At 37.8% G+C, this 14,033-nt stretch overlaps 1 protein-coding gene across 1 annotated transcript; it reads right to left on the reverse strand.

Moving 5' to 3' along the window:
- Window positions 1-1,986: 1,986 nt before the first annotated feature.
- LOC145462415 (2-oxoglutarate and iron-dependent oxygenase JMJD4-like) lies at window positions 1,987-13,865 on the reverse strand. The gene is made up of 10 exons (XM_081445939.1): window positions 13,681-13,865; window positions 11,873-11,983; window positions 11,076-11,124; window positions 10,230-10,361; window positions 9,764-9,790; window positions 6,339-6,551; window positions 5,363-5,390; window positions 4,438-4,524; window positions 3,498-3,554; window positions 1,987-3,068 (listed from the first exon to the last, which is right to left on the reverse strand). Exons 1-10 carry the CDS (start codon window positions 13,850-13,852, stop codon window positions 2,682-2,684), a joined length of 1,263 nt encoding a protein of 420 aa, XP_081302065.1. The 5' UTR covers window positions 13,853-13,865; the 3' UTR covers window positions 1,987-2,681.
- Window positions 13,866-14,033: the final 168 nt, after the last annotated feature.

Here is a 14,033-nt window from a genome sequence, read left to right on the forward strand (position 1 = left end):
AAAAATATGAAATGTGTGGCAGACAGTAAGGAGAGTTAACATTGAGATCTTGGGAGTGAAAGGGTTAATATGAATTTTAGCGTCCTGGAAAAATCAGGCAGAGTCCTGGAGAAGTCCTGGAAAGTCCTGGAAATTTGTTTCTGAAAAAGGGTACGAACCCTGATTCATATTTGAACTGCGGCTGTAGATGAAAGTGAAGAATGATCATTGTAGTAAATCTTCCAATTTAAGCAATAAATTGCTTAAATTAAATTGGAAAATTAAGTACGATAATCATTCAATAAATTGCTTAAATTGGAAAATTTACTGCGATGATAATTCTTCACTTTCATCTACAGCCACAGTTCAAATATGAATTATTTCATACATACTCCACATCATTTCGCTCCTCACGGGAAGATAAGAACTCAATTTGACCTCGCTCCCAATGTGTGGCTTCATAGCTCAGTTGGTAGAGCATCGCACCGGTATCGCGGAGGTCACAGGTTCGAATCCCGTTGAAGCCCTGATTTTTTTCAGGCTTCTTCTTTCCAATTGCTTAAATTGGAAAATTTACTGCGATGACCATTCTTCACTTTCACAATGAGTTATGTTTTGTGAGATTAGTGGTGTTACACACGAGTGCCAGTAACATAGGAGACGCCGTACGCGACCAGACACTGGAAACTAGGTACAGTCACACCTCTCCATAGGGTCAATACGGACACCTATATTAAAGACAGATAACTTAGTCCCATTGATGGATTTATATAATCTCTTCCTCTACAATACGACCACCTCCATACTAAAGACACTCCGATCTACCCCTTTGGTGCTCGTATTTTAAAAGCGGCCCTCTGTTAAGCGGTCACCCTCTATTAAGAGGTCACCATTCAAATTCCCGAAATTCGCCTCACATATTTACTGTATATTTGACCTCCATTAAGCGTTCACCTCTATTGCGCGGACGCGGTCACCGTTGGACTTCCCAATTGAGTGATTTATGGTAATTCACCTCTGTTAAACGGTCACCTTGTTACATTAGATGGTCAACCGGAGCACAGTTTTATGGTCAAGAACTCTTGGTGGCGCTGAACAAAGCTCGGGGGGGGGGGGGGGGAGTACTCCCAGAAAAATTGCGTGGGGACGTGTTGCCCGCTTCCCAAAATCCTTATCTTATTAAGACCACGATCTGCTATTTTCCCTACCCTATTTACGGGGTGCGGCCATACTCAATGGGCATATCGCAAGGGGTACTCCACCGAACTTTAACAGAAACCTGACGACAAGCAATAGAAACTGGTTATGTTGTGGGTGTGGCCTTCATTGACTTCAAGAAAGCCTTCAATCGTGTAAATCATGACATCCTGCTAAACAAGCTTCAAAGTCAATTTAACATACGCGGCCCTCTATTAAACTGGTTGACGAGTTACCTTACATCTAGACAACAGTACACGGTTCTAAACGGGCAAAGATCTAGCCTCGGCTCAGTGTCTTCTGGCGCCCCCAAGGGAGTGTCCTGGGGCCCACACTTTTTACTTTTTACACAAGCGATCTCGTAGAGGCCGTCCAGTCTGGGTCCGCCTACATGTACGCAGATGACACCACCATATACTGTATCGGGAAGACCATAGTCGAAGTGTCAGCTGCGTCAAATCAATCCCTAACAGAGTTGTACGTCTGGTGTGTGAAGAACAAGCTGACACCACACCAAACAAATCAGAATGCATGCTAATTTACAGAGGATCGTTCACTGGCCCCTTCCCACCCATATACCTCGGACACTTTTTCAACTGTTTCACGAAGCCAACACTTAATCATTTCATGTTTTATTGGTTCACTGGATTGTCTATGCCCTTGGTCAGACTTCGTTTATGGTTTCCATTACTTAAGTAAAGACCGCCCGACTAGTAAGTAATAGTAATTGGACCGAGTGGAGTGCAATTTAGGGAGTAATCGCGCGAGTAATTTCAAAATCTGAAATTACGAGCGCGATTACTCCCTGAATTGTACGACACGAGGTCCAATCACTAATTAATCGTATCTATAATAAATTTCGGAATTAAAAATATCTTTCAGAAACTTGTTTTGAACGAAAACGTCTGTAGCGCTTTTCATAAGTTTTGAAAACTGTAGGAGACATTGCGAAGGAAGCCATTAAAGCGCGCGTAATTGACGTGCGAATCACGTGGGTATCCAATTACAGGTATCCAATTACAAAAAGTTCAAATTGGATACCTGTAATTGGACACCCTCGTGATCGCGCCGATTACGTGACAAATAGGCGCGCGGAGAACCAATCACGATCGAGAATTTTGTCACAGATATGATTACATGGAAAATTGATCCAACTATTATTCTTAGCTTGCACAGTACGATCATCTGTGTTAGTGAACTGTTGTTGGTGACTGATGTTTTTAAAACCTGAGAGGAAGTCATATGAAAAATGATTGTCCTCACTTATTCTCAGTAAATGGTGTTATAAAGTTTAGATTGGTGAAACTGGTTGATACGGCTGGTTGTAAGACTTCTGTTAAAGTCGTCAAGTGATTGGTCAGAACTGAATTGTCACTTTTCTACATGATCACATCACAGTCTTTTTTTCTTCATCTTTTTTTATTACTCGAATTTCTGTCTTCTCGTTATTTAATACAAAAGCAAACGTTAGTTTCGTCGTTTGTGACTTGGACTTGGATAAACTTTTAAGGTTTTCTATCTAGAGCAGCATGGATTTCCCGCAGTAGTTCGTCAACTACGATTTGAAGATGTTTATTTTGTAACTTGATGAACGAGGTTTCGTCTTTTAAACTCATGAGGCATTCTTTTACTTTTACAAGATCGTATCTGCAATAGTCAATCAATAACTGCTGTTCTTGTTCTTCCAGAGTTTTCATCGAAGCGCTCCAATCTTGAAACACTGAGCTTTTAGACTCTGTTTTTGAGTGAGATTTTTTACTGTCAAGATGTTTGTCTTGATTACCTTCATCCACAACTTTCCCTGTGATTGTTCGTATCCTTGGGCTTGCGATAACGTCAAGAAACTCCACGAATTCTTCATAATTCAATCCACAACTTGCTCTTAAAACAACCTGACACAAAAAACACGAAACAGCAATGCATTGACAGAACTAACTTTTACAAACACAAAATTACCACTTAATAGAACGTATGCACATGACGTCATGGCAGCCATATTGTTGTTCCAAAGCATGTTGGTGTACCAAACCAATCCTGTGGGTGTTCGACTCTTTTCTCGTGTAAACAATTTCTTTTGTTCCAATAAATTTGCATGGCTGCTGGACACGTGAGTGCATACGCTCTCTAGAAGAAAGTCAACAGGACAGTTCATGAAAATTAAAGATGATGAACCAAGCATACTGCATGCAGGCTTTGGACAGCTGTTACTATTATAAATAGACAACTTCCTTTAATTGATTCTCGATGATTTTCTTTATTCTCTAAACTTTCCTGCTTGACAATCTATTGATCCTGTTAGGATAAATATGATCTTGATCTACCTGACAGTGTTCATGCCAGTTTTCCATGTCCCTACAATCCTCTATACTCCGGTGCACCTACAACAATATACAATAAATTTTATGAATAACACAAAACTTAAAATTAAAATTTTAATGACGGTTGATAGGTAGTTGTCTTTTTAGCAGATATAACAAAACTCGGGGAAATAGGTCCGCAATGCGTACTTGTGGTGTCATGCCTAGTTTTATTCCATTCGGTTGGAGTGTTGTTTTTAAGTGTCAGTATCTGGGAGTTGAATTGCTACAAGTAGAAGAAGGCAAGTCGTTACCAATTTTAAGTGGGAAATTTAAGGAAGAAAATGAATCATAAACAGCACGACAGAGTGATTAAGAAATACAAGATAACTTACCTTGAACAAATACTACTAATTTGTGATGGAAAGCTCTTCAAAATTTTTTCACAAAAGGTAAAATGGCTGCAATTACACAATGACGATACACCAGAGGCAATGGCCGACGAAACAACTCGAAAACAATTACTAGTACTCAGTCTACCTGTCAGACAATCAATTCTCCCCGAGGTGTGTCACCTGTCATCTAGTCCTCAAAGTGACATCACCTCAGGATCTGCCTCTGACTTTGTGGTCTGTATGCATATATTTACATGCATAAGACCACAAAAACCATTGGTTTTTTTCTGAAAATTGTAGCGGCTGAAAACAATGAGTGACAAGGAACACTCTGAGAGTGAGTTCTACTACTCTGACGAGCTACGATTTCAGGAGAACAGCCAATTCACAGTGTTGAACTATAACCAACTTGGTGGAAGGATGAAGGAAACAGCCAAGAGGCTTTTCATAGGCCATATAATAAAGCCATATAAAAAAGACTGTATTGGTTTGAGATTTCCACATAAATACCTCATTCTCGGTTAATAAGTAATTAATATAGCTCTCGTATCTGAAATCATCCAACTTACCTTGCTAAGTTCACTCTGCAAGTGTTCCCACATTTTATAAATCCCACAAGCATTGGTCCAGTTATGGTTGATAGAAATGGTGTCCTCCTTGAAATAGAACATAAAAGTGTTTTATTTATTCTGTCAATATGGAGGTCATTTGTAGGTCACAAATTCACGTTTACTCACCAATTTACCTATGAAAGATTTTCTTATTATAAATGGTACCTAAGCCAAACCTTTGATAAAAGAAAGTCTTTGACTCAAGGTTACCATGTATCTTCATGGTGAAACATTTTCAAGTTTTGTTTTTCACATAAAAGTAAGCTTTAAGCTATGAGCTTTCAGACAAAGGAGAAAATTCAAGAGGTAAAAGTTTCTTACTCGTTAACAGATAATTATTGATATTTTCTCAAAACTTTGCTATTACTTTATTATTACTTGCTATTACTATATTATTACTTTATTATTACTTTCGCTGGATGGAGACATTTGAGGAGTTACAACTCAAAGGAGATTTGTCAGATTTCAGTCGAATTTGGTCAGTTGAAAGATTAACCTATTGTGCACTATACCGTGTTGGGAAATTTGCCAATTTAACAATATATTTTGTTAAGAGTAATTTCTGTGCATTCACTCTGTAACTTTTTACAGCAACTGTGAAAATGTCTGTAACTTTTGAATGCAATTAAACAAAGGGAAACCCCAAAATGCTTTTTAACCGTTTGGGTTCCTCACCTTGAGGAAAAAATACAATTCCCAAAGGATAAAAATCATGTTGAGTTGGAACTTAAAACAGATGATTTATAACTTCCAGTTTAGAATTTGCGGAAAATTTTAATCATGAGGTGCTAAATCCATTGGACTGAATTAAGACACCCATGAAGGTACACGGTAACCTTAATCAACTTTCCAATCTTTCCAATGCAAACTTCATCAAACTTACCAAGTTTATAACTTGATGGTGCCAACCACTGAAATTAAAAAACGTTTATATCAACTCACTCAAACATATAATTTTTGTTGTTTTTGTTGAAAAAGTTTATGCTTATGAAGAAGGTTCAAGCTATAATTATCAGTTCCTTTTTAATAGATGCCAGTTAGAACATAAGGCATCACCCAGTTTTGATCGTGTCCATCCTTTGCAAGCCATACAGTTAAGGTTAAGGTTTAAAGCCTGAAGTTCTGCCTCTACAGTCCTCCTCCAGGTGGATTTTGGACGGTGTCTTCTCCGTTTATCCTCTGTTTTAAGCTTTGAGGACCCTTAGCAGTCAGTAGATTGAAGTTGTCTTTACCGGTAGAGCTCGAAATATTGCTGCAGTCATAGTTTCACTCATAATAATAATATGTAAACTCAAAGGGTGGTACATCAGCACCAGACGAATCCTTTCTTCGTTGTTATGGATATGGATACATTTCTCAAGTGCTTCTTCGCAGATAATGGAGGCTACCCTTAACCGATCGTTGAGAAGTAAATCAGAGGGAAAACCATGGCTTTCGGAGAAGGGTCATATCTTGGCATTCCTGAACAAAGTCATTATCTTTGGAGCAAAGATCGAGAAGGTGCAAAAACTGGGAGCACAGAATCTCTTTTCTCAGTGGTGCGGATAAGAGGGCTGCCAGGAGTATAGTACTCTGCAGGCACAGTCCAATGCCAACCTACCATGCCAAGGTAGCAGTCTCAACGTGATGACCATTGCAACTAATAATTTTTTTATTTATTTGCAATGTAAATTCACAGAATGGTGAACCCATTTGAACTATTCTTTAATCAGTTTGCATTGTAGTATATGATCTTAGGTTATGTTTTGGTAACAAAGAATAGAGAGAAGACTATACAGGAAATTTTTATTTTCTGAAAAAATTGGAACATATACTTTGAGCAGTATCTTAAAATTCAATAGTCTTAAGCGCTACGATACCTCGGGACAAAAATGACCTCTCCCTCTCTCTGTATGACTGTGATTGGCTTTGAGGCTTTTTCAAAGTCTGGGAATTGATGTCTGTCATTCATGTCATCTGACGTGATGTCATATACAAGGTTGCCTAGCCTGTCAGTCAAATATTTTTCTTGACCTGGTGGATAAATCAGCCACTTCTTGCATCCACAAATGTTTGCAGACCAACTATAAGACCTTCAAAAAAATGCTTTAATAAGAAATTCCTCTTTGCATTTAAAAAGAGAGAAGTGGTAGTCAGGAGCTAACATTGTGACACAATGGTTTGACACTGGCTGTTGCTTGAGCCCTCATCAGTTGATGAAGGCTCAAGCAACAGCCAAAATGTCTTGAACAAAACATCAAAAAATAGTCAGTGTCAAACCATTATCTTACCATGAAACTCCTTTCTTTGAATATAATGATTTATATGAGCGCATATTATACTAGGCTTTGTGACACTAACGTGAGTGTCATATACATGTACACATTTTTGTTATATAGATATGAGTGTTTTACTTAACAAATAAAGAAGCCTAAGCTGTGTGTTTCACTGTAATAACACATGACAGGCATTTGAGAACTCAAGTGTTCTCAAATGTCCGGAGTGTTTTATCACAGTGTAATACATGGCTTAGGCTTCTTCATTTGCTCTTCACTTGCTTTATGATATAGAGGTAATGTGGCAAAAAGCAATAAAACCTGCTTTTTAGTGCAGAGTGCACTATTGGGATGGTTATGGGGGTTGCCTGCCGCTAAGGAACTAAGGCGCTATGGCCCTATGGCGCTAAGGTGTAAACTTTAATGTTTGTTTAATTAATTAATTTCAATTAATTAATTAGTCTAGAGGCAAGGAAGTAGTGGGAGTAGGGTGGGAAAGGTACATGTGTACTCTACGTAAAACACATTCCATCGCCGTCGCTTAACTTTGAACATCGCAAAGCTATATATTTGTTTCAGGTAACCCCTTGCTCTCCTTGTGGTACCATTCTCCTTAGAACAAAACTAATTTGCCCTAAACGCATGCGTAGATTAGTTAGGGTTCGTGGCCTCTATATTAGGTGAAGGATACATTGCATACGGAATCACGCACAAATGTTGAGTGGTTTTCCTTATGGTAGAGCTCAACATGTAAGACGCACGCGTTCTAGCATTGTTAGTGTTATACACTATCTTTACACGCAGTATTTTATATATCGTGTCATGTGACCAAGGACGGCAGTTATTTTTCAGGTAGTGCCAATTGTCCCTTTTTATTGCAAAAGTGAAATGTTACTGTGGCTGCGTAGCTTTTAGAATTACAAACAGGTCGGTTCAACAAATATCATCTGCTGTTTTCAATCTACAATAGTGTGCTTGTCAGGGTTCAAATATATTGCTTCTCCTTAGCGACTTGTTTATTTCTTGCCTTAATTGTGTCTGTAAGAGAGACCAAAAAGTTCTCAAGTTAGTGGCTTTAATATTCCGCAAATTGTAAATTTGTAACAAAAGAAACCAGGAAAATGCTCAAATATTGCTGCAGACGCCGTGGCACCTAATGAAAGTTCAAATTAATTTAATCAGTCTTTGAGGAGACTCATTCATATCGGCCAAGTAGCACTGTTTATCTTCAATACTTTTCGTTGAAAAGCTTCTCAGCCATCAATATCGTTGTGTGTTAATTTTGAATTGTTTTATTGTTAACAACAAAGGTGGCAACAGAAAAAGAAAGTGGTATTTCGTGACTATCTGATAATTAAATTAGTTCTTGTTCATCGGTAAAAATTTGCATTTTTAATAAAACATCGTCTCTGTTCCGTTTCTTCATCACTACATCAGATATTTAACTTTCTTTCATTTATCTCCAAAAACCAAGGACATCTTCCGTATGTTTTGGAGAAAACAGGGGTTTCATATTACATGGCTTTGCGAGGAAAACAAAAGTATCAAGTTACAAAGTTGGCGTGAAGAGCTAAATTGTCACGTTTGCTGCTTCAGCGTATTGTTGAATTTAAAATGAACGAAAATCAACTTAAAGCAGCAGTAGTAATTAATTTGTGCGTAATGTTTGGACCTTGAATGAAAATACAACCTTGAAACATACACACTGCAAAGGGGAAAAGCCGTAGCAGACTACCAAGGTAGACACAAACCGGAAGTGAACCGAGCAGGGGTGAGTACTTATGGGACTACTGTATCAGAGCTATCAATTGCGCTCTGCACTATCTGAGATTGTCTCACTAGTTCTATGTTTTACACTCTGATTAAACATGGGTTTTTGACCAAACAGAGCACACGCAGGGTCTATATTGTAATGGAAAATAAACTACTGATAAAATTCATACAAAACCTTGTCTGTGACCTACTGAAAGGAGGGTCACTTGAAATTTTCAATTTTCGGCTCCTTCATTGTAACTGTTTGAAAATATTAATTCTCCCTCACAAGTGTATATGGAAATTTGCAATTTTGCACTGGTTAAGAATCACTTAGATTTTTCACAGTTGTTTGTGCAAACATTCAGTTCGTCTATATTATAAAAGTTTGTGTCACAGTGAAACTTGGAAAATCGGAACTCTAAAAATATGTTGAGAATGTTTATTGTGGCCAATCACAAGTGAAATCCATTGGTCACAAACCAATGCAATGTGCCGGGCTGACATGACTGGCGGCCGTTGAATCACTCAAGCGCAAACAATCCAAATCAGTGCTCTCATTATTTCACTTTGTTATTTTGTTAATGACAAAAAGCGACAAGTAATAGTGATGAGAATGGAAGTCTTTCATTATATTTTTGTAATTTGGGAAGGAACAGCAGAAAATTGAGGTATTTACTGTCAGTCACAACTAATTCCAAAATTAGCAAACATTTGGATTTATCACTGCCATTGCCCAATCTTTCCAGGGTCTTTAGAAGGATTGTAATACTTACTTGCTAAAATAAATTGAGTTAACCAAAGACAATTCTAAGGTTAGTGAAACCACCAAAATTTTGAAGTTTTAACCATCCCTATTCATAGCCGCATCAAATTAACCGTTACATCACTTGAGTAACCTTACGCCGGCAGGATTGTTGTTTTCCAAAATCCCTAAAACTAAGTCCTGGCTATGGTTCTCGATACAAAAGAATAGCGATTATTTAGACTTTCAGTAATATATAAAGACAGAGGGTGTATCTTGGTTTTGTGACTGATGGAATACATCGGTTTTCTGTGGTTTCTGTGACTGAAAATCTTGCTTGTGATTGTTTAAAACACAGTAAACATTCCAGACATATTTTAGGTGTTCACAGTTTTCTGACTTTCAATGTAAAAACAATATTTTACTCAGTCACTTTCATATCCTCTATATACTGGCAAAAGCAATGAATGAACAACAGCGTTCTCATAAGTGCAGTTCAAGGAAGTTCTTAACAAACCATTTAGTAGTATACCTGAACACATCTGCATGAAAGGGGGTCCTAGAGAAAAAAAGAACAAATTAAAACAACAACAAAACTTAAAATTGATAATTTAATAATTTTTCAGTTTTTTAACTGGATTATGAAAAAACTGTTTTCTATAAACTAGGTTCAACCAAAATTATGCAGGTCATTCAATGAGGATGGGGTCCACCTCAGTTAAAAAATTCAAGCCTACAATATCTTGTTTTTCATGCATGGTTTGCTAATTTGTTGCTCATGTGCCATGCAAGTGTCTGTTGAAGCGTTGTCCCAACATGACTGTTCAGATCAGAAACAAACTCAGATTTTTTGTTTCAAAATCATGTCTTGATGCTGTACTTGATTGAAGTCATTGCATTGCCAGGCTTTCAAGAATGCCAGGAATGAAATGTACACACCACTACATGTAAGTGCAAATGATAGTGGAGAAGAAATGTTTATAAACTTCTGACCTTACCAACTGCCTTTAGGACCCATGTAGACAAACCGGTAATCATCAGCTACGTCACTACGCTGGTCCCAAAACTCATTCAAAAAATCAGATTTAAAATAGACTGGTGTTTCATAGGCATTGTAGGCTGGAAATGCTCTGAGGAATGAAATGAGCTAATAGTAAGAATGCAAAGTTGACAGTTACTCTTGGGTTTCTATTTCACACATGAGACAGGTAACGACCTTTAATCATAAGCATAGACTAGTGACACACTTAATATTCACCCTGGACATGCAACTTTCTGACCTTTTGATGGTGGTTAAGTTTTCATATCATAATGATCGCAAGAGCCATGTTGCCTTGGCTCCTAGAAGGTTCAACCATTCTAGATTAGTCATGAAATCAATAATCACCCCCTGCAAAAACTCAGAAGATTCCACGAACCTTCTTAAAGGGACATATGGTGCAAGTCCTCTCTGTCGCTGCACCCTAGGTGCTCAAACAGGGAAAACGGAAGAGAATAAAGAACACTTTCTTGTTGTAAAAAAACGGAGGCTGAGTAAAAGCATGGCCCTTCTTTGTTCAATAAGAACATGGAGAGGTAATAATTTTAAGTCCTTCAAGAGGCATAAGGGGACAAGATGCTGGCTTCTTCTCTATTCTGCCAATTTGCCACCAGACATAGACATGTGTCACCTGACATGAAATAGTTGAAGGTGAATCTCACATAGCAGCCACATTAAAGTTAATACAGAGCACTTGCAATGCCTACCACATCACTGCCTTCTTGTCCCATGCACCATTGAGATTATGTAATCAAATATAATCATGACAAAGAAAAATATTTTACATCTAAAATAGCAGACTTACTTACAAAAATGCCAGTCCTTTAGGTAAAGTGTCTGAGTATCATTGATACCTATTGATGAGATTTTTAAAAAAGTTTCAGTTTCCAGTTAAAAATCACTGACTGTTGAAATGTTTGTTGTATCCAAAACTGTGCATGAAAAAATAACTTTGTCATTTGACTATCTGAATGAGTGTAAGGCTTCTTCAGTTTGAAATAGAGTCATGGTTGAGAACTAAACAATTCTATTACTGTTACAATGTGTTTTGTTTATGTCTTTGTGTCAGTACACCATGCTCGTAAGTTTATCTTGACAGCCCCCTCACTAGGACCAAGACATTATTTTTCACATTTTTTTCAGAAGCTTACATCAGGATATAATAATGTTATCATTAAAAATAAACAGATGAACACATAATGAATAGTTCTAAAATATTCACATTTGATACCATATCATCTGAGGATATCTGAACACAAGAAAGACCAAAACACTGGGCTTTTCTGTCCTTCTAATCATGCCCACCATCTGCTTTGCATAAACTATCATTGTTTATGATCACATGATCAGATTATGCAAGCCATACAGTCACAAATTTCTTATACATTTTGAGTGACTCTTCACTCAAAGCAATTGACATCTAGCCAATGTGCATCATGTTGTATTTATAACTGTTCCAAAAACATGTTGATCATGTAATCCTAGTGAACACTAATCAAATGGCATTTTCAAACCATGGTGCCTGTCTGCATTTTTTGAGGTAGACATTAACTTATGGAAAAGCTAACACGGAGAACAGTATGCAGCAGGTGACAATAATACCTTGAGACCTGTTCCTCCAATAGTCACAAAACTGTTTGACTGACATGTCTTCCTTGACTTGGCTGCCATATTTTGTTTGACAGCAGTTAGCAACAGGTGCTATAGCATGACCTGTTTGGAACACACATTGAATATAGACGGATCAACTCCAATTTCCCCTTGTTAAATCTCTCAAGAGAGTTCCATTCCAGGTGAATATATGAAAGATAGTGAAAGAATTTTAGTATTTTATCATCCATTGTAATTTAATATATTTTCCTTATATTGGTTTCGTTATCGTTTTTCTCATTTTTATTCTGTAAGAGCATTGAGATTTTTTAATGTAATGCGCTAGAAATAAATTATTATTATTATTATAATAAATTTGAACTATGGAAAAAGATGTAAAGATGAGGGTGATCATCACAGTTATGTACACAACTTAAGCAGCTCTGAAAATAGAGCCTAGAAAAAGACCTTGCAAGCCTGAATTTTTTTTAATGCTTTATTTTCTCAGTAGCCCATGTACAACCACCTCCTTCCCTAAAAAAAAAAATCAGGAAGAGAGATGTCTGTGTAGCAGCGTCATTAATATCGTGTTCCTCACTCAGGGTGGTGTTCCTGGAATGTTTGGAACATAGGGCAATTGGTTGTCATTAGTGGTGGGCCGATGATCCATTATAATTGAAAGTTGATCGAAAAGTTCAAGCGACACAACAATCGATTATGCTTTTTTCATAATCGATTGTCGCGGAAAAATTAAAAATTTATTGGGGACAAATAAAAGTATCAAAATCAATAAAAATGTATGTTTAATATATTCGTGTGAGTTGTCTTTTTTCATGGACTCCTAACTTCTAAGTCATAACAGCAGATATAGTCTAAGATTGAATATTTTAGCCTGTGTGTACCCTGCACGCTGTGTTGTTGTCACTTCAAATACACCACATTTATTTGAAAGATGTGGCATGCTAAGCTGCTTTGCATTTCGTAAACAACTGAACAAAACATAAATTACAAGCTCACCGTTTCACGTTTGTAGTACCACTACTATCACTAGCAAATGAAAGGTATTAAGAAACAACATTGCAGCGAAAACTCGCCTCAAATTAATTCCCAGGGTCTTCTTTCAGACCTGCCTCGTTTACATGTTGCTGACGAGTCCAACATGGCGGCTGAAATGGCCGAGTTGGAGATCTGTCGTAATCCTGGAAACGCCAGGTCAAAAGTGTGAGAATATTTTGGTTTTTATGAAGTGAAGAAGGGCCCAAAACAAAGGAAAACTTGGATATGATGAAGGTAATCTGTAGGCTCTGCAGAAAGCAATACACCAACAAAGGTCTGTGGCACGCGTGTTTTGTTGATTTCGTGTCAGTCTCATGGAATGCTTATTGGTAGATTTTTCTGATTATAATCGATGATCGATCGATTGGGGCAATCCGATTATTTCCGATGATCAATTGTGAAATCTCAATCGATTCCCACCACTAGTTGTCATACCAATCTGCATTACGTAAGACATTTCCCGTCTTTTGATTGGTCAATCAATCACTTTCTCCAAATGCCACGGAGGTTATGGAAACCTGGCATTTTCGAAGGTACACGCCACAAGAAGTTTGTGCCAACCCGCAGAATGTCGATTGAACATACTCATATATGTATGAGTTGCGCTAGCAGCTACAGATGCACAGAAAATACCGGCAACTGATGATGATCGAAACCATCGTCTTGCCTGAACAAAGCATGTACAACTCGAAATTCAGTCAACAGAATTGTGCACAAGCACCTACACCTGCCATGAACTATTTTAAATACAGACTCATAGTTACCAAATTCCTTTGACAAATAGTCCAGGTCAGGCTTCCCGTCTTTCACCCATTCCTTTCGACTTCTCCAATGTTGGGTGAGTTCGCTGGAAAATATGCAAAGCTGATTTGTTTCCAAAAAAAATTCAAAAAACTCTCTGCACTTAATAGTACCGATACGCTTTAGATCATCCATGAACTAGGTCTGCATTCTTGCTACTTTGCAAGTTTTTCAAGCCACGTTGTTCCGCCATGTTGTTTTGATGCCCCATCTCGTTCCCAGAGCCTTCGTTACCCTTGTCCAGCGGAACGGATAAGGGTAACGAAGGCTCTGGGAACGAGATTGCCCCAACTATTACGGCGCATCCTCAAAACAA

This window comes from Orbicella franksi, chromosome 12 (assembly GCF_964199315.1).
Source record: "Orbicella franksi chromosome 12, jaOrbFran1.1, whole genome shotgun sequence".
NCBI classification, from domain to species: domain Eukaryota; kingdom Metazoa; phylum Cnidaria; class Anthozoa; order Scleractinia; family Merulinidae; genus Orbicella; species Orbicella franksi.